At 40.0% G+C, this 27974-nt stretch overlaps 1 protein-coding gene and 1 long non-coding RNA gene across 5 annotated transcripts; one reads left to right on the forward strand and one right to left on the reverse strand.

Annotated features, from left to right (window-relative positions):
- Positions 1 to 2014: 2014 nt before the first annotated feature.
- Positions 2015 to 19044, reverse strand: PRKAB2 (protein kinase AMP-activated non-catalytic subunit beta 2). 4 transcript variants are annotated; one of them, XR_009007089.1, is made up of 9 exons: positions 18913 to 19044; positions 18479 to 18661; positions 14772 to 14938; positions 13884 to 13977; positions 13527 to 13647; positions 9421 to 9554; positions 8677 to 8745; positions 4939 to 6599; positions 2015 to 2446 (listed from the first exon to the last, which is right to left on the reverse strand). XR_009007089.1 is itself a non-coding variant. In XM_057540038.1 (8 exons), the coding sequence occupies exons 2-8, from the start codon at positions 18632 to 18634 to the stop codon at positions 6522 to 6524; spliced, it is 819 nt and encodes a 272-aa protein (XP_057396021.1). In that variant the 5' UTR covers positions 18635 to 18661; positions 18913 to 19044; the 3' UTR covers positions 2015 to 6521. The 4 variants fall into 4 exon arrangements, 3 of the variants coding, with proteins under 3 accessions (XP_057396021.1, XP_057396027.1, XP_057396032.1); XM_057540038.1 differs by having other exon boundaries at positions 2015 to 6599; XM_057540044.1 differs by having other exon boundaries at positions 2015 to 6599; positions 18922 to 19043.
- Positions 19045 to 19057: 13 nt separating this feature from the next.
- On the forward strand, positions 19058 to 26514 carry LOC103019853 (uncharacterized). The gene is made up of 4 exons (XR_450983.2): positions 19058 to 19447; positions 21254 to 21307; positions 21384 to 21493; positions 26346 to 26514. It is a non-coding gene; the product is annotated as an uncharacterized LOC103019853 (long non-coding RNA).
- Positions 26515 to 27974: the final 1460 nt, after the last annotated feature.

Genomic DNA, 27974 nt, shown 5'->3' on the forward strand with positions numbered 1-27974 from the left:
TAAGATGCCACTCTCAGAATCCATTCTGTGCTCAGACTGGCTCTTGATCAGGTAGATCCCTGGATTGTCAAATTCCTTTACTCTCCTCAGCTATCCTAACTCTAGGTCACTCTCCCAGACAACCTACAGGAACCAGCTCTGCTAATTCGGGGAGAAAAAGAAACACCATCTTCAGGTTGCAACAAATGTTTCCATTTGTGGATACAACAAAAGACCCCAAACATTCAAAATATCTCCAGTCTGTCCCCTGACCCTCAGAAATATTTTCTGAGATCCTGTTGAATGTAACACCCATTCCACTACCCAATCCCAAAATATAACTTGTAACTGTGACCCAGACTATTGTAATCGATGACAAAGATCCCTGAAAACAAGAACTAAGTTAGGTCTGTAGTCATAGTTTTGAGGATCAGTTGGCCTGGAGTTAAGACTTTTACCCCTAAGATCCAGGTATACAGGTCTGCAGTAATCTTTGTGGCTCTTTCAGGTGTTTAGACTTCTCACCTGATGTTCTCATCATAAGCTATCACTAGCGGGAGGGCTTTGGAAGTTGTAGTGAAGGGAAATTAGTTCTGGAGTAGTTGAGAATTTGGTGAAAAACTACTTTTGGTTTTAAAATATCATATAGCATATGGCCTTCTGACAAAGAACCTTGCCCTCCTCCCTAGAAAGTCAATGAAGAGAATACTCTCAAGACAGGAGTCTCCTTCAGCATATGACTGAGTGCCTGAAGGATTCTTACTGGTAAAAGAGCACAGAGAAGTTCATCTGTAAGTGCCCTGGAGCCAGGGGACGGGTTAGGGAAAGGGAGGTGGTACTCCAGATCTGCATATGTGCTGCTGGATGAATAGTGACCAAATAGGGCAGCGGAGAGACTCACAATGTCTCCCAACCACCTGTGTCATGGGTAATTATCGATGCAGGGGAGGAGTTTGGAAGGGATACAACAAAAGACCCCAGTTCAACTGGGCCAGAAGGATGCACTTTGGAAAGCATATGTCAGTGCAAGTGTGGGTCTTGACAGAATTCTGGTGCCGTTTTATTGTTTCAGTGACCAGGGAACATGATGTTTAGGAGACCATTCTGTCAGTGCCTGAGTCCACGTTACACCTACCACTCTCTGCCTCTGGTCTGCAGGCAGTCTTCTGACCTGCTGTTGAGCTTTGAGGTTAACTGTTTTGGTCCATTTCTACTATCACATGTCTTCATTACCTGTCCTTCTACTTTACATCTCCACTTCTCTCTTCAACTCCCTCTATTCTTCTCACCCTCTAGTCACTCCCACAGTGTCATTCTCTTCTCTCCCTTGAGGAAATTTAACTCAGTTGAATCTTTACAGCAGCAAATACAGGGTAGCCTTGTTGTGTTATTTGAAGAAAAGTCCAGAGACCAGCTATGTAAAAACCCCATGAAATAAAGGGATGGAAAATAAAAAGGATATTATAATCATGGCCCTGAACAAAGACATCTGAGGGAAGTGATTGCTGTCAGAATGAAGTATATAACCTGCTTTCAAGTACATATCTGACAGAGAAAGAATGAGTAGGGAAGTTCCAGGATAATGGATATATACATATTAGAATCACCTGGGGAGCTTAATAAATATAGATACCTGGATCCCATAGCAGAGATTTTCATTTAATCGGGGTGGAGGTAGTAGACTGGGCATCAATATTTTTATAGAATCTGTATAGGTAGTATTAATGTCAGCCAGGCTTGAAAATCATTAGACTAGGATCTCAGCTAATCCAGCACAGGATGATAGCTAAGTGTGCAGTTTACAGAAAGTGCTAAAAATCAAATCAGAGTTTGCATTCCTCTAGTTAATGTTGGCATAGCCTGGAACAAAAAGAAGAGGAAAGGTGGCAGATGGAGGGATGACACCATGTGTCCCATATACCTATTACTTTTCTCTTTATTTGAAAGTATCTGTGTGGCAATTTACATTCTTTAGATCCTGAGGCTGAGTGGGTAAGTCTTGATAATATAATCAGTAATCAATGAAGACCTCAAATATTATTGCTGTATAATACTTTTATTCAAGTTTTATGGAAAAAACCCCCTCACATTTCTGTATGTGTTATATCACACAATTTTCAGACACGTCAGAGTCCGGTGAAAAATTACATTTGGAGAAAAGCTTTAAAATTCATTCTTGTATGCCACTCCTTTGTGAAATACTGAAAAGCAGCTCTGTATCGCAGCACTGAAGGTTACAAAAAGCACCATTTAAAGGAGGACTCACATATTTAATTCCCTTTATAGTCTTATTCCCCCTTTATAACAGAGCTGTACTCACTCAAAATGCTTCAGTGTAGTAACAACCAACATTCTCCAATTTACCAAAATTCAAACAAGTTTCACATATGGGGCCCAGTGTGGAGATTAGGACTAATCAACATTAGTGAGCTTTGGCTGTTCTAAAACCGCAACCTGGGTAGGTGTTCTGTAGATGGGAATAGAAAAGAAATAAGATGATGAACACATAATGTAATACTTATAGTAGGTACCTCCTCGACCATTTTAACCTGACTATAAAATCCACATAGCATTTAGTTTTTCATATCAGTCTTACTGCAAAAGCACTGTGCTACACAAAATTCGACTCCAACTAATGTTGGAACTAAAACAAAATTTAATTTTTAACAAAACTTATTCATTCAAAGCACAACTGAGTAAAGCAAATCAAGACAAAGCCCAAATTTGAATCCTAGAGGGATTCCACTGCGAAGAATTGGATTTCGTAAGTAACAGACTCTTGGAGTTTTTTCCTTTTCTTTCTTTTTTCTTATAATTTTTAAAGATTTGGCCTTTTTACTCCAAAAGTTTGAGTTCATTGCAGAAATCACAGCCCTTCAACCTCTAGTTGTGACTGGTGCTTAAGGAGAGACAAATGCCTAGATCCAGAGTTTTAAAAGACCCTAACTCCTATCCCTCCCAGGTCCTCCATCCCATGGGTAACTAGAGTCAGCAGTTCCTAGAAAACAGCAACAACTCAGCTTTAAGGATGAGTCACAATAATGCAGGGACCAACTGTGTATCTGCTCTTAAGCCTAGGCCCCAAATCACTGGAACGTGAGGATTTAGAAATCTCTGAGAATAGAATGTATTTCAAACATACACAAACATAGACTATTGCATATCATTTTTAGTTGAGGTCAAAAATTTAAAAACTCTACTTCCCCAATTAAAAGCAGGGGATTCTATCATTAATATGTCTCCTTCATTTATACCCAGATTAATATAAGCCCAGTCTAGAGGTAACACTTCTTTCTGAATTTAACTTCATTTTAGCAGCATATGTGGAGTACCAACACTTTTCAAAGATTTTATCTCAGATCCATTAGGTCTACGAGACTAGAAATAATTGGGGTGAAGTGAGTGGGCCTGGGTTTGTAGGATCCTGTCAGAAACCTCTCTTGGATTCTTCTTTTACAGAGCTTCTTTACCATATATAAGCATTGTTTTAAAAAAAAAGCCAACACTGTTGAGGCCAGGTATGACCTTCAGGGGTTTTGCCTACAGTGATTAAATCCCATTCAACTTTAAGCTTAAAACAAGCTAATAACCATGACACAGAAGTTCTCCTTACCAGCAAGATGACTAATATTTGTTTTAGGTAATGTTTGACTTTAGACCCTGGTAAAGTCTGCCTGACACGTGAAGTTAAAGCACAACATAGAAGAAAGTGTAGAAAATAGAAACAAGAAAAAGATTTTTTATACCGTAAATTCTGTACAATGAAATCCAAAGACACCAGTATATGTTTGATTTAATTTTAAAAAGGATATTTTTAGTTCTGAGTTACTTAAGCCTTAACTTTCCTAGTACCACTCCTCAGCTCAGTTACTCTTTCTTTTTCCCATAACTCCTAAACCATGATACAGTTCAAGAGTCAGCCCTCCCTAAGAATTACATTCTTACTCTTTGACTGTGAAACTCTTACAGGCAAAACAAATAAGAAAACCCTAAAAAATTTTTTTGCCTTTATTCATTTTCAAAATCTGTCAAATTCTTCTGCAGAAAATAAACTATCCCTTTAACCAATATAAAAGAATGAGTGAGCTGTACTCTTGGGTACCTTCCTCCCTCCCTCTCAACCTTCTAGAACAGTTTCTAGGGGACAGACTGAGAGTATGATAGGAATTCTCAAGGCCACGGTATGTTAATCAGCAGTACAGAGAAGGGACAGGGCTGAACGAGTCATCATCCAATTCCTCTTACTGGTCCCTTTCCATACCAGCTGGTAGGCTCCACTTTCACATCTGGCTGAAAGATTACCTCAGAATTTGGAAAACTGGCACTTTCTACACATTTCCAGATGAGAAAGATCTGAAGGTCACCAGCACCAAAACCTACTGTCACTGGAGACAGACCCATTTCACAGAAGCCTCTGGCCTGAGAGAAATTGAAGGAATCTCTTTTCCTACCACACTCTAATGATCTATCTGTGCAGAATAGAGATTTTAATACAGGAACACACAGACAAATTACATGTCAATACTGCTGACAAGACATATGAGTACAACAGAATCCTCTATGTAACAACCAAGATTTTAAATCCTTCTAAGTGGCCCACTTGTTTAATGGGTAACGGAAAAAACAAAATCCTAGTATAACTGAAGACAACGTAGATCCTGAGAGTTGGTAGTAACAGAGGTTGGCCTGGAGTTTTTAAACGGCACACCATTCTAAAAGTGATTGGAACCATAAAATGTTCTCCACAAAAGCCTTCTGAGGCAGACGGTGGCCTTGCGTGGCTAAAGCAATATTTACTCTCAGCAATTAACCACCAAAGCACTTAGCAATTTGCATTCCCAGCGAAGACAACAATCCCATACCCTACTGCCTCACACACGGGATCTAAGAGTTCTACATACCCGAAGACAAACTGTATCATCAGCTTTACATGGGAAAGACAGGAGGTAGCTCATTTACCTGTGGGTGCCCTTTCAGTGGGGCTGGGCTCATCTTAGCAGTCAAGGAGCCTCTCCAGCAACAAGTTTAGCCTCCTTCAGTATTGAATGTTTGGCTTGTATTTATCTGTAATGGAAGAGCCACAGAAACTTGGGGAAAAGTATCTTATCTCTGAATCTCAAGAGTGGATTGAATAGATACTTTTTACTCCGCAAATGGAAATCACTGACCCCACTTCATCAACACTTTCTGGAAGATACAGAAGAACAAGATAACTCTTGTTAGCATTTAGTGCATGAAAGTGATACTTTTCATGGCTGGGAACACGAAGGGTAATTTCTTGCCTCTTGGCCTAATGAATCTTTAAGTTGAGGGACCCTTTTAGGTACATGGAATGAGTTTGAATGGGTCTGTATCTAGAGCAATGTTTACTGTAATGATGTACACAGAGTCAGCCTCATTAATGTAACACTGTAGGGGGCTAGACTAGAGAAGAAAATATTGGGAGCAATTTATCATAAGCCTGAAGTTCTCCAAATGCAGTCTCTTAAGACCAATGAAAAGGCATTTTTTGATAAAAGAAAAATGTAGGCACATAAAAATCTTACAAGAACGAAAGACAGGAAAGTTTTCCCTGGTTTCACTCCTACCTTCAAAGCTATCTGCTCTGTGAAAGAAAACATGGAAGCAGGGCCAAACCAGGTGGGAAAAAGTATGGGAATGTGCCAATACAGCCTAAACTGTGGCACCAAACCAAAACAAAAAAGTAGACCTGCATTCTGCCTTTCATATAATGCTGAGCCATATTTTCTTCAGTAGAAGTTAAAATAAGTGGTAACAAAGTGTCATGGGCCTGTGCTGAGCTTAAAAAGGAGACTTTCTGGCAGCCCTAGTCTGTAAGGTGGGTCAGGTCTCACACAGCCTTTGAAAGGGGTCACTTACCCACTGAGTTTTGTGTTAGGCAAGGGTCAGATATAGGATCTGAAGGAGGTTAACAAAGCAAGAATGTGAAATGAGAGGAAAAAGGGTTCTTGTGGGGCACCTGGTATCATATAAAAAACACAGATTGTGCACATACTCTGGGAATACAGAGAACCCATGCAAGAAAAGCTGCTCCTGCAAGGAGGCAGCTGTAAGTAGGGCAGCAGTCTGGCACAAGTCCATCCCTTGGAGAGCCAAGGTAGCAGTGATAGAATCTCCACCCAACAAGGATCCTGAGTTTGCTCTTCATTCACTTTAGGAAAAAAGCTTCCTGTTATGGTTCTTCCTGCAGCTCTCCCCAGCAGGTCTTGGTGAGTTCCCACAGGCAGAGAGAATACATCTAGCTAGAAGGCTTCCATTAACTTTCCTCTCATGTGCGTGCGTGTGTGTGTGTGTGTGTGTGTGTATATATATATATGATTTTTTCTTAAAATAAATTCCATGAACTCCTAAAGCTCTCATTTGCAATCAAACGCAAAAGCAGAGCATCCTACTCAGAGGCACTGAAACACACATATTAGCCTCAAAGCAAATCAGCCTTCCAGCCCCAGGTAAGACTGGTCTAGTCCAGAAAGGCAAGGGAGATGCTTCTGCTGAATCCTGGGAGGCAGGAAGGAATCCCTTCAGATGGGCTTGTACAGCAGAGTAGTGACATACTTCTTCTTGTAGCGATGGGTTGCGCTAAGGACCATCACACTGTCCTGCAAGGGAAATAAACATATGTAGTTAATTCACTAGTTCAGGATGTAGGCAGCTGTTCCCAGCCATTAATCCTTCACAACTGCTCACTTTTAACACAGTTAGTTTGATATTATAAAAAAAGGTTGGTTTTGGATTCAAATCAATTTAAGTTTTGATCCTGACTCCTACTGTTACTCTATTTGTGACCTTGAGTAATCTACTTAATGTCTCTAAGTCTTTTTTCTCATCATTACAAAGGATAACCCCTACCATTAATATGGCTCTGATGATTACATGAAAATATCTGACACAGAAAGTAGGTGCTGAAAAAATATTAGTCTCCTACCTCACTTCCTTCCCCACCTCACCTTCAAATATTGGGCTTAAAACTATCATGGAAAAAAAGAAATATCCTGATATCCATTTCTAGAAGGAAGTCGTAAAAGCAATGAGAAAAAAGGGCAGTGATCCTTTTTTGAAAAACCATTTCCAAGCCCCATTTAATACCAGGGATGAATTTTAAAAAAAGTCATCTCTGATCAAGAGGGGACTCAGGAATCTTCTATCCTTGAACAAAGTGGACCCTAAAATCCTCCTCGGAAAGACACTCAATCCAATGGATCAATTCCAAACAGCTTAAATAATCTGAGAGAACCAGGGATAGGTCAAGGCCAAGCTGAACCACAACAAGCAAGACCTTGACCTGGGTCAGAACCAGTGTGAAGAGTAAGAGGTACCATTTCCCAAGCGGTGTTACAGACCCTGGGTGTACCGTAGAAAGAGATGGCAGACCTGTGGACATCACCTGATAGCCAAAGAGCAGATACAGGAGGCAAAATTCAGTTAGATCACAAAGAATCCAAGCAAATCCAATTAAGAAACCAGTGCCTCTTCCTATTTTCCTCTATATTGTATCATCTACAATGAATACTTCTCAGATTGACATTCTGTGACCACAGTATGCAGATCACAGCCTAAAAATGACAGAAGCAAGGCAGGTAAAAAATTCAACTCCAGAAAGAGTTTGGTGGAAGTGAGAAGTGGGTGAGAGAAAGACCTACTTGGCAGAACCAGCCCAATGGTCTCTAGGAAAGGACATGGAATGAGGATGGGAGGACTGGACCTCAGTTCTCTCTCTGGTGCTTACTGGCAATATGACCTTCTATGAGCCTTAGTTTCTTTATCTATAAAACAGGGTTAAAAAATAATACTTATCTCACAAGGTTATTATAAAAATTAAATTCAATAATATATATTTAATAAGTACCACGTAATCTGTTAAAGACAGCTGTATCAGTGATTTCCCTAATCTGGCTGCACATCTAAGAAATATAAGCAGCTTAAAAAAATTACTGAGGCCCATCCTAGATGCACTTATTCAGAATCCCTGGGGATGGAGCCTTTGAATCTATATTTTCACAAACTTTCCCCAAGTGATTCTGATGATGTTCAGCTTAGTTTGGTAACTACAGAACTATATAAAATATTATTCCAATAGCCAGACCACAAAGACATGACAAGACTGAACAGATATTTTCAATCCAGAATCTAAAGCAGCAGAGAAACCAAGAAGCATTCTAAGAGTTGGAACGGGGATGGGGGGGACAGGGCAAGTCTGGTCACATTTCTCCTTTATGAGTGTATAGGAAAGATGCAAGCACTTGGGTATATAGGACTCAGGCACCTGAAAGCAGCTCATGTCCACCTTTAAAAAAGTAGAAGCCTTAATATCACATTCAAGCATTCTTTGAACTGGAAGGTAGACTTGCTTTTTCTGTAAATGAAATCCTAGTACTATGAACTCAAACTTAATTAAGTAGGTGGTGTAAAGGTTATAGCTACCCAAAAAGAAACCAGGAAGCAAAAAAGTCCATTCAATCACAGCGCAATTCAGCTAGCCAGAACTCAGATATTGAGACTAAAACAAACAAACTCACCCACTAGTTAAAAAAAGAAACTTCTTCTCCTATAATTTGACTATTACTGCCAGCTTCAGCTTCAGTGAAGTAGCAGAGCAAGTAGCCACTAGGGAACACGTGTTCAACTCTTCCCCTCCCATTTTGGGGAACTATGTGAAGAACCAGGCCCACCACTTACCTTAATGGACAGTGCATAGAGATGGTTCAGCATAACATGATTGGGCTCGGGGAGCAAGGCTGGATCACACTAAGAGGGGTAAAAAGAAAACAAACCAAAAAAAACCCACTAAATGGGGTTAAATGCACAATCCTAAACCAAACAGTTTATTCCTACTCAGAGATCTTTGGGACTGTTGAGAAACTCAAAACTAGAATGTATTATTTCTTTTAAGTAATGCACTCATCCTAGTATATATAAATAATACATTCTCATTACAGAAAATCAGGAAAATTCTGAGTCCAGGGCAGAAACCCTTAGCCTCACTATCTATGCATCCTCTTTAATAAACCTTGCCCACAACACATATAGAAGATTTGTGTAAGAGGCAAAAATAATCTTAGTGGGAATCAAGTGAATTGACTAGAAATGTAAATTATATGCAAAATATACTTCTTTTGGATATCCCCAAATGATAAATGCTCCTTATCTTATGTTGGAATAGAAGTCTTAGAAACTGGTTCTAGCAATCCATAGCTCTGAGCCTGATATATTAGGACCAGAAGACAACTATGAATTTTGATAACAGTATTTGGAAAAGTCGCAACTCAGCCCTGGAAAAAGGAACTTGTAAAGCTACTGATACGTATATGATTTATACTCAACACACCTTTGTAATAATCCCAACCTCTAGGATTACTACACTGTAGCTCAAATGGTCCTAGTAATCCCCAGATGCCCCAGCAATACTCTTAGGATACTCACAGATATATTAGTGTCCTTGTTAAGAATAACTTGGAGAAGGTGAGGAGGCAGGATGGGTGGGGATTTGAATCTCTCCTCTGATCGAAACACATACATTTCTTGACCATAAGGCCCTGGGGGTGAGCTGGAAAGGTCTGGAAGATATTTATTCAAATATAAGGGAAAGTTGGAGAGCTATTAAAGATGCATGAAAAAACTGTCAGTACATGGCAGCTAATATTAAATATGGTAGAAGTCAAGAATCATAAACTTGTGACTTGTTGGGTCTACAACTGTAAGGCAAACAAAGGAAAAGTCTGCATCACCCTGAACATAAATCATGAAGTTCCTCAACATGGTAACATGACGTGAAGGATAGGGGAGGAGATGAGGGGTAAAAGATGTAGGTTCAGGGAAGAGCTACTCCATCTATCAATTGTATGACTTGGGACAAATCCCTCTACTATAGTCAGTTTCCTCATTCATAAAATGAAAATAACAATCTCTGCCCTATTTCACAGTGCTTTTATAGGAATCAAATGAGACGACAGATGTGACAATGCCTTATAAACTATCAAACAATATGAAAATATTAGATTTGTTCTTTTTTCCAGTCAAGCAACAACAAGGTTATAAACTCTAAGACTACTGATACTACGATGACTGCAACAAAAAGGAAAAATTAATAACAATGTAGTAGTCATTAGGGGAATGCAAATCAAAACCACAATGAGATCCACTTCACACTCATTAAGATTGCTAGAATAAAAAAAGACAGACAATAATAATTATTGGCGATGATGTGAAGAAATTGGAACCTTTGTATTATTCCCATTGCTGGTTGGAATGTAAAATGGTGCACCACTTTGGAGAACAGTTTGGCAGTTCCTCCAAAAGTTAAGCACAAAGTTACCATATGATCCAGCAATTATACTCCTGGATACATGCCCAAGAGAAATGAAAACATATGTCCACACAAAAACTTGAACACAAATGTTCATAACACCATTATTTGTAACAGACAAAAAGTGGAAACAATCCAAATGTCCGTCAGCTAACGAATGGATAAATAAAATGGTATATCCATACAATGTAATTTTATTCAGCCATAAAAAGGAATGAAGTAATTATATATATTACAACATGGATGAACCCTGAAAACATTATGCTAAGTGAAAGAAGCCAGACACAAAAGACCACATAGTGTATGATCCCATTTATATGAAATGTCCAATATAGGCAAATCCATAGAGACACAAAGTAGATTTGTGGTTGCCAGAGGTGGAGGGAAGGAGGCAATGGGAAGTGACTGCTAATGGGGATGGGGTTCCTTTTGGGGGTGATTAAAATGCTCTGGAATTTGGACTTCCCTGGTGGTCCAGTGGTTAAGAATCCACCTGCCAATGCAGGGGGACAAGGGTTTGATCCCTGGACCGGGAAGATGCCACATGCTGCAGAGCAACTAAGCCCATGCGCCACAACTACTGAGCCTGCACTCTAGAGCCCACAAGCCACAACTACTGAGCCACGTGCCTAGAGCCCGTGCTCTGCAACAAGAGAAGCCACTGCAATGAGAAGCCCACACACTGCAAAGAAGAGTAGCCCCCGCTCGCCGCAACTAGAGAAAGCCCACGTGCAGCAGTGAAGACCCAGTGCAGCCAAAAAAAAACACAAAAAACAAAACTCTGCAATTATATAGCAATGATGGTTGCACAACTCTGTGAATATACTAAAACTTACTGAATTGCACACCTTAACAGAGTGAATTTTATGGCATGTGAAATTATATCTTAAAAAAAATAGAAAAAATGTATGCAGACAAGAATAGAAATACACAAAAATGAAGAGAACTATAATTTTTTGCTTAAAAATTTTTAATGTTTTTTATAGTTTCTAGTAAAAAGGATTTTAATAACCAGTTCAGCATAAGAACTCAGATTTCAATTAAATATATGTGGGACAAAAGAAAAGAGTAGCAAAAATACTGTTATATTAAATAATATCTTAAAAATGTATAGAACTTGAAACTTTTCAAAGTACTCTCAGTTATTTTGTCATGGATCCACAAAAACACTCTTTGCAAGTACATAGAACAGTTTTTTTTTTTTTTCCCTTTCTGTCAGAAAAAAAAATGGTTGTCATTTACCCAAAGTCACAGACATGGCAAAGATGGTCACTGAGTGCAGATTAAAACCCATTATCTGAAGATTCCTAATAAAATGTATTCTAAACCCTACCTCAGTGGATCAGGAAATTGGGTGAAAGTGGGAAGAGAGAAATATCAAAAGTATGCTAGTCCTCTTTCTCTATAATTATGATTATATGTCTTATTCATTGGTTGCTTTGCTAGAATCATATAATGCAAAAATTTAGAGTAACTAGTGACCTCATCATTTATTTCAGTATTTTTTTTAAAAACTTGAACCCTCTTTTCCCCTTTTATTTATTTATTTATTATTTATGGCTGTGTTGGGTCTTCGTTTCCACGCGAGGGCCCTCCCTAGTTGCGGCAAGCAGGGGCCACTCTTCATCGTGGTGCACGGGCCTCTCACTATCGCGGCCTCTCTTGTTGCGGAGCACAGGCTCCAGACACGCAGGCTCAGTAATTGTGGCTCACGGGCCCAGCTGCTCCGCGGCACGTGGGATCCTCCCAGACCAGGGCTCAAACCCGTGTCCCCTGCATTAGCAGGCAGACCCTCAACCACTGCACCACCAAGGAAGCCCCTAATTCAGTATTTTTAAACTCTTTTAAATCTCTGCACCACCAGTTAAGAACAATGTCCAGCCTTACTTTCTGAGCTTATATAATGAAAACAATATCTTTGTAATTTTCCTAAACAATTATTATACTATTGATTATTCTTTTAGAAACTGCATAAGCCACTCTTGTGTCCTGAGATTTTAAGATGTCTCACTTCAGGTATTGTGTCTCCTCAGCAGTGAATCGCTGAGAGTCTAAGCCTCTGATTTTACTGATAAGGAACCAAGAACCAAAAAGGTTGAAGGAGTTGTCTGTGATGGCAAAGCTAGTTAGTAGCATAGGCAGGCTTTGAACTCACAAGGGAGAAGTGTGCTTACTGGAAACAGTTCTTTAGACAGCCATAGCCTTTATTGTAAAACAACAAAATTGGTAACTGTGAGTATGGATAGCAAATCACTTTTCTGGTATTATAGCTAATGTAAGTAGAGATGAAGGCCTTGGAAAAAGCATTGGGAGAAACAAAAGGATACAAGTCTTTTCCTCTACGAAGGGATTTTTTTTTTAACCCAAAACTTACAAAACTTCAGTTAACGTATAGACAAAAGAAATGTGAGGTTTTGGAACTTCCCTGGTGGTCCAATGGGTAAGACTCCATACTCCCACTGCAGGGGGCCCAGGTTTGATCCCTGGTTGGGAACTAGATCCTGCATGCATGCCGAAATTAAGAAGCCCACCTGCTGTAACTAAAAGATCCCACATGCCGCAACAAAGAGCCTGTGTGCCGCAACTAGGACACGGCGCAGCCAAAATAAATAAATAAATAAATTTTTAAAAGAATTTAAAAAAAAAGAAATGTGAGGTTTTTATAACCCTTTTTCCCCCCAAAACTGCCATATATGTAGGGCCCTATAAAATTATAGAACTGCCAACTGAGCTATCAAACTGGCAGGATTAAGCTGAGGCAGCTAAACGAGGCATATGAGACACAGCTAGCCCCTGCTAGTTGATACTCTCAAAGGTCAATGAAAAACTTGAAATATTACTAGAAATAGCTTTTTAAACTATAGACCATAGCCCATTAGTGGTTTATAAAAAGAAGGATAAAATAGAAAATAGAGTGCTTTACATGTAATAAAGGCAAACATTATACTGTAAGACTTGTGTTACTGTTGTGTGTGTGTGTGTGTGTGTGTGAGTGTGTATTGGGTTACAGTGTAAACCTACTGGTTAAAAAGTTTGAAATCAAATACACTAGACAGATTTTTTTCTTGAAGACGGGGACCTAATGTTTATAGGAGAAACATACACATACAATTCATAGGATTCCTAAGGAGAAAATGAAAAAACACAAACAAAAACCACTCTTGGGAAGAAACACGCATTATAAGAAAAACAGATCAAGAAAGAGCAAATACTACAAAATTACCTCGACAAGATGTCTCTGAGCTTTCCATTGAATCTAGCTTTAAAGCATCAAACACCTCAAAATCAGATTTCTTGACATGGATCAAATTGTTAATTGTGCCAAGCTGACTGGTAACCACAGGCTGAAACAATGAATGGAAAAAAAATTCATGAATCCCCATTTCAAATACATCTGTTCTATTCAACTCTCCTCTTTTTAAAAGGGATCATACTTGGCACCACCATCTTTTATCAAGAAAGAAATCCAACAGTATAGGAGCCTATCAATCCTGACTGCAATGATGTTTGACACCAAGGGGAATGATAGTTTAAAGGAGACAGTTAAGTCAGTGGTTACCCTCAGAGATCAAGGCCTTACCTCTGATGGATCATGAACCCACTGTCCATCCACAAAGAACTTGTACTGGTGCTCTCCCTCAGGGAGGTCCAGGATGGCAACAAAGTCATTATGGCTATAGAAGAAAACAGAAAGTTAAATAGGCCAAATTTCTATTAGAAGACAGAATATAAATGTAAAAACCACGAGGCAATCACAATATCATACCAATGATCTCCCGCATTCTTAAGTGATTGCAACCCCTGGAGTAAAAGATAATTTATAAACCCATTCTCCTTTTTTATATCACCTTGAGCATGTATTTGCTAGCCCCTCCCAATAACTTTAGTTCTTAACTAATATCTGGAAAAGAACAATAAAGATGTTAATCCTCTCGAATGTTCCACCTTAGTACAACTATTTTGCTTCAGCAAAACGGATCCCTCATGAATGTAAATAAGATAGCAAGTAGGTTCAGGATAAGAAGTGCCTCAAGGTACCCTTCCATATTTTGGTGAGCAGATTCTAGGAAATTACCTTTATACAAAGGGCCATAACCAGTTACATAATTCACTGTTGCTCTGCAAGCAACAAACAACATTACTACCTAGAACTTTACAGTGTGTTTTGTTTTAGTGCAGAAGTCAGAACAACTGGACTCAGGCAGTTATGGAAGACTTCCCACAAGCATAGAAAGGACTTGTATTAACACAGTCCTAAAGAAAATGACATTCTAAGTGGTAAAACATCTCTGACTCACTATGAGGTTAGAAAAAAATGTCACAGATATAGTTATTGGTCACAGAAAATGTTCTAGAGAGAGTCCCTAGCAGGTAGAGAGGAGTAGTCCAGCCAGGTCTCTCTCCTGAGAAAGGAAATCAAGTCTCTACTCCTGGACCCTGTAGACTCAACCAAGACACTTGTCTTCACCTCTTAATCAGTGGAATCTTGGTGCTCCAATTGTTGAAGGACCCAGAGATGAAGACCTCCTTGCCTCCTTCAGACCAGCGGATAACAGTGGGCCGGGCCTGCTGTGTGGGCTTTACGGAGTCCTCCAAATCCTGCTGCCATGATACAAACTCTTTGTCCCCAGGGAGCTGTAAGAAGGATTAGGTCATCCCTAAATTGTGACCCAGGAATTCTGAAAAGGTCACTCTCCTCCCCAGGGCAGAGAGGGGTGCTATGTTTCTGCTAAGGACTAATAAGCCTTGAAATTAGCAACTAAATCAGATTTTGAACGAACTATAGATAAAGAACTCATCTAGGACCGAAATGGTCAACTGGCTTATGCTCAAAGGCTACCCAAATCACAGCCTAACTTCTGAGTCTGCATATATCACTCATTCTTTCAGAACCTTAGGATTTCCCTTAAGAAACAAACAAACAAAAAACCTTACTTCCTCTTACCAGATTAACTCATAGGCAGACAATTATGATATGCTTCTGAGTGTCTCTTAAGAGAAAAAATATGAAAATAAAGTATGGTTCTACAAAAAATAACTAAGTTAACCATGTATTTTTCACATGCAAATATGAGCAGCTCTCAATTTATCAGTTGTAATAGAAATTAGAGATGCTAAAATTCATAAGTAATTCATAACCTCCACTTTAGTTAATAGGTAACAAAAGGACATTAAAAATGTAAAAATCAGATCATTGGTTTCATAAATTTTGAGAAATGGTTATGAAATCTTACTTGTTCACCTATGCCAGGTTTATACTAGTTATTTCAGGAGTAGGGATGAAAATTCTGGAGCTCAAGAAGCATCATATCAAAAACACAGTTTCCTTTAAAAAAGTGGTTCCAATATCAAGTGAAGTATGTAGGGTTCCGGAAAAAAAACTGACTCCTTACTTAGTTTCTTTTCATTACCATCCTTCAGAACAGGAATTGGCAAACTATGGCCAGTGAGCCAGATGCTTTTACAAATAAGGTTTTATCAGAAAATAGCCACACTCATTCACTTACTCATTTTCTACAGCTGCTTTCATGCTACAATGGCAGAAGTGAGTAGTTGTGACAGAGACTGTATGGTCCGCAAAGTCTAAAATATTACCTATCTGGCCCTTTATAGAAAAAGTTTGCTCACCCCCACTTCAGATTGGCTTAAATAACTTTGGTATATAAGACTATATGGTACCAAGCCAAAATATTACCAAATAAAATAATGTGGGTTAAAAAAAAAAGGACTAGTTTATTAATTTGGGCTTTACTTTCAAAATGACTGAGGCAGACTACCTTCCATACTGTCTCTCAATATTCCTCAAAACTACACTATGAGATACCAGTAGCAGCATAATCCAAAGCAAGCAGAGAAAGAGAATTGAAGGAACTTTCACATTATATAAGGAAGTGGCTTAAGAGAAAAGTTTGATCTCCATTTTCTCAAAGCAATGAACTCTTATTTGTCAGGCTGCATTAGAATTACAGAAATGTTTACATATGCCTAACAATTACATATGCCTCAGATTCTGATTCAGATATAAGGCCTGAGAATCTATTTTTAAAAAGCTTCCCAGACAATAATACTGAAATTATATTAAAAATAAAGAAAGAAACCTCATCTTTAGAGATACATCCTAAAATATTTACAGATAAAGTAATATTTGATATGATGGTCTGGGATTTGCTTCAAAATAATTGGTGGGGGAAGAGTGGATTGGGGTATAGGTGACATAAATTCATTCATGATTTGATCATTGATTAAACTGGATGACAGTTATATAGGAGTTCATTACACTGTTCTCCTGACTTTGAAACATGGAAAATGTTTCAAATTTTCTATGCAGTGTTCAAACAAATCTCAGGTGAGTCTAATGTGCAAATAGGACTGAAAACCATTGAACTAGTCCACCGAAGAAGGCTGGCATTTGAAGCAATGTAGACCCGCCTGCCACTGTTTCTATTATTTACTTGTATGATTTAATAGTTTCAGTTTAGAATTTGAAAGCTACAAACTATTAATATGCCTAGCTTTGGAAGAAAGCCCTTCCACGTATGACATGACATTTCTGTGGTAGGCATGAGTGCAGCTGACTAGCAAAAAGATTGTTTACTCCAAGTTAAATAGTCAGCAAAATCATCAGGAAAAGAGGCAAAACAATTAGAATTATAATTGAAAAATGTTTAAGTGAAACATTGAGGGAAGAAATAGATTGAGAACTATAAAATCTTAGATTTGGAAGTGACCTTGGGAATTATTTGAACCAATTTTCTTATTTCACAAATGTCAAGATTGAGGTAAGGGAAAGAATGATCCAAAATAGGCTCCATTTCAGATAGAGCAACCTGGCTTTTATTCAGGACGCCGATTACTGCAGTCACAGCTTGACAAATACACTGTACTTAAATCCTGAGTCATCAATGTAGGAAATTGGTAAAAATACAATCACCTTGAGAAAGCTCTGAAGAAGTAAATTCAGATGGCTGAGGAGAGGGCCCAAATGTTGAGGAAGAAGTCCTTAAGTGGGAGAAGGAAGAAAGGAACGAAGAAGAAACCCCAAGAAATCACCCTCACTTCTCTTTGTGATTATGTTCTCAATTGTGATCCAAGAAAATAAACAGTAGAATCCACATTTCATGTGTTATCAACCTGGCAAATTATTGTCTATTTACAAGAGTAAATAAAATAAAACCCCAGATGGGTGGGACAGGATGAGTGATAACATCAAACCTACCCCAATCTCCCCAACCCCTCCATTTTTCTACTTCATTCTAGTCAAACTACCAGGAGGAATTAATGTATTTAATGCCTACAGCTCTGAAAGTGATTAGAAACATTCGAATGGTAATTACATTGCTGTCAGCTCCATCTATCCTTTCTGTAGAGTGAATACAAGTTGCCACTTTCCTGAAAGTCCTTGATTGAGAGCAAGGTCTTCAGGGCAACTGTGGGTTGTCCATTTTCAGCCGCGGTACGGTAACATTATGAAGTACTACCGGAAATTAGAGAAATCCTGGAATTATTTGCTCTCCCACTTGAGAAGCAGCTGGATGTGAAAGAAGCAGCTCAGCCAAGACAACTGTAAAGTATGAGATGAAAACTAAGCAGTCAACCAAATAATGTCCTTTATTGATCCCCAAGACTAGAAGAAAGTATTCATATAAGCAAGTGGTTGCTGCTCGCAGCCATGCCAAAGGGGAAGAGGATCTGAAGTGATGAGCTCTCAGAAGGTCAAAAATGATACTGATACACAACAGTTATCAGGAAAAAGAAATTCATTTACCTACCTCAAGGCAAATGTGAGGAAATGCCGCCTATGGTCAGCAACTCGGGTAACCTACCCTCTTAAGTTTTTCACCAGGGCTCACAACCTACAAATGCATCAGTACTCTAGAAGAGGGCACCCGTGCCTAATTAGGAGAACCAAGGGCGACCGGGCGGAGGTTTGTTGGCCTCATCCTAAAAATGTGGCCAAAAGAGTAGTCGAGTAACAAGAACTCCGCCTCTATCCCATTTTGAGACAGTACCGCGAAAGGAATTACCACTCAGTATCTCCGTCCCCGAAAAAAGCCTTTAATTCTAAAAACCGTAACCCAGGTCAGTGTGATAAGAAAAAATCAAAATAGGGAGGAGGAGCCCTGACACCCAGACTACTGCAGCATCGCCACCAACTGGGGGCGTGGGGACACTCACCTTGGAATCCGGCAGGCTGAAGACGCTGGGGTCATCGGTGCTCCCCACCATGATCTTATGTTCCTTGCCCGGGGCATGGCCGCCGGCGCCCTCGGCTCGCGCAGCCTTGGCGCCGTGGCGCTCCCCGGCCACCCGGTCGCTGGTGGTGTTTCCCATGGCGGTGCAGCTCGAGTCGGGGGCCACCTGCCGTGGGGAACAACACGGGGCTAGGGACACCCCGGCGGTCGCGTCTGGGGAGCCCCTGGCCCCGCCCCTGCGTCTGGGGACCCGGGCAAGGGAATCCCCGCCCCAGGAAAGCCGCGCGCGGGGGAGCCCTCCCTCCCTGGCCTCCAGGAACCCCCGGAACCCCCAATCCCAGTTGCCTGCTGCTCAAGAAACCCGCTTTCGGAAACTCCCCCGCACGCCCCGCGCTCACTGCCCAGGGGCGCTCCCACCCCAATCACCTCCCGCGATGCTCTGCCTCCTCCCGGGACCAATGGTGCGATGGCTGTTCTACAGATAAGGCCGCCAATAAAGTTATTGAAATTGAAGCCACGCCCCGGGCTAGCGACCCGGGTTTCCTCCTAAAATGGCTACAAGGCCAGAGGCGCGGGGTCGCCCCGCGCGCGTTCCCTGCGGCCGCGCCGCGGCAGCGCCCGGGGCCCGCCGGCCTCTCTAGCCACCGTCGCCTCGATGGTGGGCAGCCGCGCGCAGCCTCCAGTGCCAGGCGGGGGCGCCGGTTCCGCAATCCGCCGCGTGCGGGGCTGGGACTGCTTCGCTGGCAAGACTGCGCCGAGATTTTCGGTTGCTTGAGCCTCAGGGATTGCCTTCTGGTGGGGACGGTCACCGAAGGACACGGGGTCACCTCACGGGCTCTGGTGCTCCGCACCCGGTGGAGCGGCATTGCTTTTTCCCCCGCCCCCTCACCTGGCCTCAGGTTCGCCAAACGTTTTCATTTTGTAGCGTCTTTTCGACAGGCATCCCGGAGAGGTGAGTTCCTATAGGGAATAAGAAAACGGACTTGCAACTGATAGCTAAGGAAGTAGTAGTGGTAATTGCTCGAGGTTAAAACTAAGTGCTATGGGGAGCAGTCAGCCTGACTGGGTCCCCAGGGAAGAGGGAATAATTAGGAGATAAATTTTTTTAAAATTTATTTTCATTTATTTATTTTTGGCTGCATTGGGTCTTCGTTGCTGTGCACGGGCTTTCTCTAGTTTGGGTGAGTGGGGGCTACTCTTTGTTGTGGTGCGCGGGCTTATTGCGGTGGCTTCTCTTGTTGCGGAGCATGGGCTCTAGGCGCACAGGCTTCAGTAGTTGTAGCTCTCCGGCTCTAGAGCGCAGGCTTAGTAGTTGTGGTGCACGGGCTTAGTTGCTCCGCGGCATGTGGGATCTTCCCAGACCAGGGATCGAACCCATGTCCCCTGTATTGGCAGGCAGATTCTTAACCACTGCGCCACCAGAGAAGTCCCAGGAGATAAATCTTGACAAATTGTTAAAATTAGTATAAGGAGAAGGAGAAAGCTATTCTAGGCTAAGAAACAGCACTTGCAGTGAGCAACCCCAGAAGAAATGAAATTCAAGAAAGAGAGCAACAGAAGCATCAGAAGGAATACTTAGGTAGAAAAGGGCAACGACAGTCTTGTTGGAGCAGATTCAGGTTTCTACTGATAATTAATGGGACTTCTGTGGTATTTACTAATTCTTACTTTGTATTATGACTATATGCATGTCTCACTACCTACTAGAAACCCTTGTCACTCAGCATGTGTTATAGTGACCAGCAGCATTGGCATCACCTGGGAGCTTGTTAGAAATGCTGAGTCTGAGGCCCCATCCTACAGAATCAGATTTTGCATTTTAACAAGATCCCCAAGGGAATGTGTATACACATTAAAGTGTAAGAACCACTGCATTGACAACTGGCAGAGAGCAAATCTAGGTTTGATTCTTCTTCATGTTCTTGCATGCACCTTGTACGGAGTAAACTTTAAATTAACATTTGCAGAATGAAGGGTACATGAATACTGTTTACTACATTTATAACAGGATAATTGCACTTAGTCTTAAACACAGCCAGTAATGGGGAACCCCAAGTCACACAAGGCCACCCGTTCTGAATGAGCAGCTCTGTTAAAAAGTTCATTTTATATTAAGTTGAAAACCCATCCGCTTAAGTCCAACAAATCCGCTGCTCCCCCTTTTGTTTTTGCTCTGCCCCTAATAAACTCAGTTATTCTGTAGCTCTTAACCAAAGACAGTTTGCAGAAAAAAAAGGTACATTTTTTTTACTGCAACCTTTTGCTCACCCCTCCAAAATCATTACTGTCTAGTTACCTCCTTCTTGGATAATCTTACCCCCCCTTATTCCCCGAGTTCCTTTCAATCTTTCCACAGGACTCTGAAGCAAGGCCCTTGAAGGACTAATACAATAAACATTAACTTGTGTACTGTTCAGCTTTCTAGCCCCAGGGTGGTTTCTCCATGCCAAGTGATATGTCCCTAGTACGTATTTGCTTACAAGCGTCAAATCAGCATAGGAGAAGCAAATCTGCTTTGGGGATTATTCATGACACTGTTCTGCTCTAATAGCATTTATAAATCGGTCAATAGTTAATAATAAAAGTCAACTTGGCATATTGTGTATTTTAGACATAAGACAAAAGTAATTTGACACTGTAGGAAGAATTAATTGCTTCTCCCTAGTCCCATGTTTGTTTGTTTTTTCCTTATACTTAGGAAAGACTAGGTAAAGAAACATGATCTCTTAACCAACACCAGTATAATTTCTCTCTTCAGGCTTAATGCTGTTGCCCCAGTGTCCTTCCTTCTAGAGGGAAGGAAAAGAAGAAGGTAATAGGCAAAATAATTGGTGGGGGTTCTCTTGATGTTACTGTATCTCAGATGTCATTGCCACTTGTCTCCTCAGATAAGCCATTCTGCCTGATAAACTGAGGCGAATCATGGAGAACACGGGAGGCTTCACAACACAGTGTACTTTTATGCATGCTGCTAAAGGTGTCCTACTTCCTCTGAGAGGTGAGGATGGGGGAATGGGGGAAGAATATATCGATTTTACAGAACTGGATGACAGGTTAGATTAGGCATCTGGAGCTTTACTTTCCTGTCTGCTCCCCAGTTTGCATCCCCACTTGTGATCAGGAATGACTGTGACATCTCATCTTGGTGATTTCCATTTCAAAACCAATCTGATCTTTTTTATAAAGTTAAACATACACCTAACATGCAGTTTAGTAATCCCACTCTTAGGTATTTATTCAAGTGAAATAAAGACAGGTTCACACAAAAACCTGTACATAAATATTTATTTGTACAAAACATATGTGGCTTCACTCATTTTCACCCCAAAAGGTAAACAACACAAGTGTCTTTTGCCTGGTAAATCTATAAACAAAATGTGGTATAGCCATAAATGGAATACTGCTCAGCAATGAAAAGGTTTAAACTCTTGATACACACAACATGGATGAATATCAAATGCATTATGGGAAGTGAAAGAAGCCAGAGTCTATTTACATGACATTCTGGAAAAAGCAAGACTTAGGGTCAGAAAACAGATCAGTGCTTTCCAGGAGTTGAAGGTGGGAAGAGGGGTTGACTACAAAGGGGCCTGAGGAAATTTGGGGGAGTTATAGAATACTTCTGTGTCTTGATTGTAATGGTGTTATGCATCTGTCAAAATTTACAGAACTGTACACTAAAAAGGGTGATTTTATTGTATGAACATTATACCTCAATAAAAAATAAAAACAATTTAATACCATTTAAAATATCAGCTTTAGGAAGAGGAATGATACAAGTTTATACACAAAAGAGACTACTCAACCATTGTGGAAAGTAATTATTTTTAAAAACAAATACCATTGATATTAATTTTTTCCAGCTTTATTGAGGTATAATGATAAAATTATATATATTTAAAGTATGCAGCATGATGACTTGATGTATGTGAACACTGTGAAATGATTCCCACAATCAAGGTAATTCACATCTATCACTTCACACCTCTGTGTGTTTGTGTGGGAAAATGCTTAAGATTTACTCTCTTAGCAAATTTCAGGTATATAGCACAGTATTATTAACTATAGTCACCATGCTGTGCTTATTCATCTTATAACTTAAAGTTTATACCCTTTGACCAACATCTTCCCATTTCCCCTAACTCCTGACCCCTGGCAACTATCATTCTACCCTCTGTTTCTCTGAGTTCAACTTTTTTTTTAGATTCTAGGTATAAGTGATACAATACAGTATTTGTCTTTCTCTGACTTATTTCACTTAGCATAATGCCCTCAAGGCCCATCCATGATGTTGCACATGGCAGGATTTTCTTCTCATGGCTAAATAGTATTCCATTGTGTATGTATATGCTACATTTTCTTTATCCATTCATCTTTAGACAGATACTTAGGTTGTTTCCATATCTTGGCTACTGTGAATAATACTGCAGTGAACATGGGAGTGCAGATATATCTTCATTTCCTTTGGATATATACCCATAAGTGGGATTTCATTCCCTTTGGATATATACCCATAAGTGGGATTACTGGATCATATGGTAGTTCTATTTTTTAATTTTTGAGGAATCTCCATACTGTTTTCCACAGTGGCTATACCAGTTTACATTCCTACAAAAGCATGCAAGGTTTCCCTTTTCTCCAAGTCCTTGCCGACTCTTATCTCTTGTCTTTTTGGAAATAACCATTCGAACAGATGAGGTGATGATATCTCATTGTAGTTCTGATTTACATTTCCCTGATGATTAGCAATGTTGAGTGCCTTTTCCTGTACCTGTTGGCCATTTGTATACCTTCTTTGGAGAAATACCTATTCAGGTCTGTGATATCATGGTTTATAATAGGAAACATATATTTGGTCTTTGTCCCTCTTTATGAAATCCCAAAACCCTTGGCATTTCCTAAGTGATGAGAGCATTAAAGGTGTTTCTTGTTAGGTTAATGAAATGCCTTTTGGACTGAACCTAAGAATGGGGGCTGTTGTCAGGAAAACCAAACACGTGATGAGAGGGTTGGAACTTTCAGTCCCACACCCCGACCTCTGGGGAAGGGAGAGGAGCTGGAGGTTGAAACAGTTGCCAATGGACAATGATTTAATCAATCATGCCTGTGTACTGAAGCCTCCACAAACCCCCAAAAAGGACAGGAATTTGGAGAGCTTCCAGGTGGGTGAACACATGGAGATTCATGGAGAGTGGCTTGCTTGGAGAGGGCATGGAAACTCTGAGCCCTTTCCCCATACTCTGCCCTCAAGGAGATGGATCATAACTGTCTACCCCTTAGGTATGGGCGGAGCATATTAACTTCCTTCCAAAGAATACAATATAGAAAAGGGGAAAAAAGGATAACTTTACAGTGGAGAAACTTAATAAACACCACCTCAGCCAGCTTAACATCATTAGTGGGAAGTCAGTAGCAGTACCTTTGATATAAGGTGATGAGAATAGCACTTTACCTCTCTAGTTTTCCTCCTGACAGCCCAAACCCCTAGACTAATCATGAGGAAAAAATATCAGACAATCACAAATTAAGGGATAGTCTACAAAATACTTAACCAGTACTCCTCAAAACTGTCAAGATCATCAAAAACAAGGAAAGTGTAAGAAACTGTCACAGTGTAAAGCAGCCTAATGATAAGGAGTAATGTGATACCCTAAGTGGAAGCCTGTGATAGAAAAAATATTAGGTATAAAGTAAATAAATCAGAATAAAGTATGGAACTTAGTTCTTTTCAAATTGTCAAGGTCCTGAAAGAAACAAAACACTGAAGAACTGATGAAGATTAGAGGAGATTAATGATACATAACAACTAAATGCAATATAAGATCCTGGAACAAAAAAGGGAAATTAGTGGGAAAAGTGGTGAAAATTGAATAAGTGATTTAGTTACAGTTTTATATCAATGTAAATTTTCTTGTTTTGATAATTGTTGTAATGTTATGTGAAGTCTTATCTTTAGGGAACCTGGGTAAAGCTTATACAAGAAGTCTTTGTATTATTTTTGCAACTTTTCTGAAAGAATGAAATCAGTTCAAAATAAAAAGTTTAAAAAATTACTAAAGTAATCCAAATAGCAAAACACATGAGGAAGCCCAGTGACATGATCTTGAGTCAGAAGACTTTTTTTTTTTTTTTTTTTTTTTACTTTTTGGCTGTGCTGCGCAGCATGTGGGATCTTAGTTCCCCGACCAGGGGTCAAACCCGCATCCCCTGCATTGGAAGCGCAGAGTCTTAACCTCTGGACTGCCAGAGAAGTCCCAGAAGACTCTTCAAATGAGAGCATTTGCACCCAAAGAAATAGAGAAAAAGAATACTCTGAAGAGAGCTTTAAAATAAGTTTATTTAAAATCCTCAAAGAAAGGAAGATGCTAGTTTGAATACACCCCAGCTCCACACCACTCTCATCCCAGCCCAATTTTCATAACTCAGCATCTGTTGGTTCTGGTAGATAGTAGAGACCTCAGAATCTGTTCAAGTCCTGACAGAAAGAGCAATTACAGGTCTTCCTCACCTTTTGGCTAAATCAGTGGTTCTCAAACTTTACCATGCATCAGGAGGGCTTACTAGAACACAGATGACTGGTGACCGGAACTTCTGATTCAGTAAGTCTGGGATGGGGTCTGAGAATTTCTATCAAGTTCCAGATGATGCTGATGTTTCTGGCTCAAGAACCAAATTTTGAGAAACACTGGGGCAGGCAACAGTCTGGAGACCAGTATGGGAGATCCCTAATAAAAGGCAGTGTAAGGAAAGAGTTAGCCGACTCTTGGAACTATAATAGTGCTTCCCATATCTCCAAAAATAAAGAATTAAAACCAACCAGAATATGGGGAACATATCTCCTATACAGAAAAATTCCACATGTATGTATATATTGCCTTCTCAAGGGGGTGGAGCATAACCCCAGGCCTGAGGTTGCCTGTCCTTCGGAAGGCCACCTCGCATCTTTGGCCGATGGCTGGTGTCTGGGAATTTGGATTTTGGGAGGGTTCTTACCACCCCAACTGATAAGAGTGGCTCTCTGTGCCTATACTGTGTAACCGTGTGGTTTATACTGCACACCTGCTCTTCTTCTGGGAGTCTGGAATTTTGATATGTGCTGGCAGAGGGTGCCTGTGTGACTAGCCCTCATTACAGACCTTGGGCACAGAGTGGAAAGATGTGGAAGTCTTCTGACTGCTTCTATTTTCTTAGAGAAAAAAGAAGCAAGGTTTAGTGGTCATGAATTTAAGACGTCAAATGAGCACAGTGATATTTTTGTCTTGCCATATTTAAGTGTTTTAATGCAGGCACATAACTAAAGGTAATGCTTAGCCAAGCAAGTATGGAGGAAAGGGCTAAGGAATTGAGAGTGCATGGTAGGATATGATTATGATGTTGGACCATGGCTTATAGACCATGTAGGGTAGGAAGTGAAGATAGAGCAGGTTGATGGAGGGCATGAAGTGGAGTCAAAAAAGTGGAGTTAGAGTACTGGAGTGAATGTGCTGAAAAGATAAGAAAAGGTTTTGGATGGTGGTATGCTTGAAATCGAGATCTTGGTGGTAATGACATAGGTAGATTATAAAATCATTGGAATGAGAAGGTCATTGAAGTGAGAGGCCAGGTGGTAAAGGTCTGCCTCAACACTCATACTCATTCTCCCCTCCTCCTTAATAACAGAACCTTGATTTTACCTGGACACATTGCCTCTCTGTATAAAGACACGTTTCCTAGCCTCCCTGGATATATGCTAGATATATGTGACTAAATACTTCCAATGAGATCTAAGTGGAAATGTTATATGGAACTTCTAGTAATTTTCCTTAAAAGGGGCGTGGCCTTCTTCTATATTTCTCTTTTCTTCTGTGTAGAATGTCCATATAATGGCTGGAGCTCCGGCAGCCGTCTTGGACCATAAGGTAGAAGCCATATGCTGATAATGGAGCAGAAAGAGATGCTGTGGAGCTATTATACCATTTCAGGACTGTCTTCCTCCAGACTTCTTCATATGAGAGGGAAATAAACTTTAACCTTGTTTAATCCATTGTTACTTTGGGTTTTTCTATTATATGCAGTTGAATCTAATCCTAACTAATACATTGGATTGGTGAAAGTATTACCTACATAAATGTGAACTACAGAATAATGCTGCACATCCATGTTCATGGCAGCATTATTCACAATAGCCAAAACATGGAAAAAACCTAAGTGTCCATCAGTGGAGAAATAGATAAAGAAAATTGTGGTGTATATACACAATGGTATATTATTCAGCAAAGAAATGAAGAAAATCTTGCCTTTGCAACAACATGGATGGACCTTGAAGGCATTATGCTAAGTGAAATAAGTAAGACAGAGAAATAGAGAAGTATTGTATGATCTCACTTCTATGTGGAATCTAAAAAACAGAACAAAGCACCTGAACTCATAGATGCCAGAACAGATTGGTGGTTGGCAGAGGTGGGGGGTGGGCAAAATGGGTGAAGGGGGTCAAAAGGTAAATACTTCCAGTTATAAGATAAACAAGTCCTGGGGATATAATATACAGCATGGTGACTACAGTTAACAATACTGTACTGTATATTTGAAAGTTGCTAAGAGAGTAGATCTTTAAAGTTCTCATCACGAGAAAAAAATTTGTTAACTATTTGTGGCCATAGACATAAACTAGATTTACTTTGGTGATCACTTCATAATATATATAGAAATTATTGTATGGTACACCTGAAATTAATATAATGTTATATGTCAATTATATATCAATAAAAAGTTGAGGTTAAAAACACTGCTGAAAAAGTTAACTACAGGAGTAGTTATATATAGAGAGAGGTGGAAAGCTTGGTGCTAAAATCTTCACTGAATGAAGAGGAGTAAACGGGAGGTCCGTAAATAATTTCAAACAGGAGAGGTAGTGGGTGCTTTAAAGAAGCTGGGGAATTTGAGAAAGCAGGGAGAAACAGCAGTGAGGACCAAGGCAGCAAGGAGGATCAAGGAAGACACGCACCCCACCTTCGTTCCTGCGCTAAGATATTTCCTTTTTAAATCCTGTGTTTGACTGAGGAAATAAGTTATGGATAGGACATGTCACTTGTGTTTCAAACCAAACAGAATATTAGAGATGACATACTGACTCAGATCAATGATCTATCCCAGAATATTTTGTGGAAGAACATGCTTGCCCCACAGACATTTCAAAATGTTAAGCACCCCATAATCTCCTCAACAACTTTTTAATAAAATAGTGAAGTATTATTCTCTATTTTATTTACTCCTTTAAAAACTCATCCATATTTTTATCTCCCATGTTGAACTTAATTAATTAATCATTTAATTAATCATTGATTTACTGAGGTCTTACTGTGTTTCAGGTACTATATTAGGCACTAGGAACATACAGATTAATTACAAAGTATCTTCCTCAAAGGAATTTACTAGTTCAAGGAGGAACTAGGTGACAGAAACAATTGACATTATATAGTGTGACAAATGATAGTCACCAC

Source organism: Balaenoptera acutorostrata, chromosome 1, assembly GCF_949987535.1.
Source record: "Balaenoptera acutorostrata chromosome 1, mBalAcu1.1, whole genome shotgun sequence".
NCBI lineage: Eukaryota > Metazoa > Chordata > Mammalia > Artiodactyla > Balaenopteridae > Balaenoptera > Balaenoptera acutorostrata.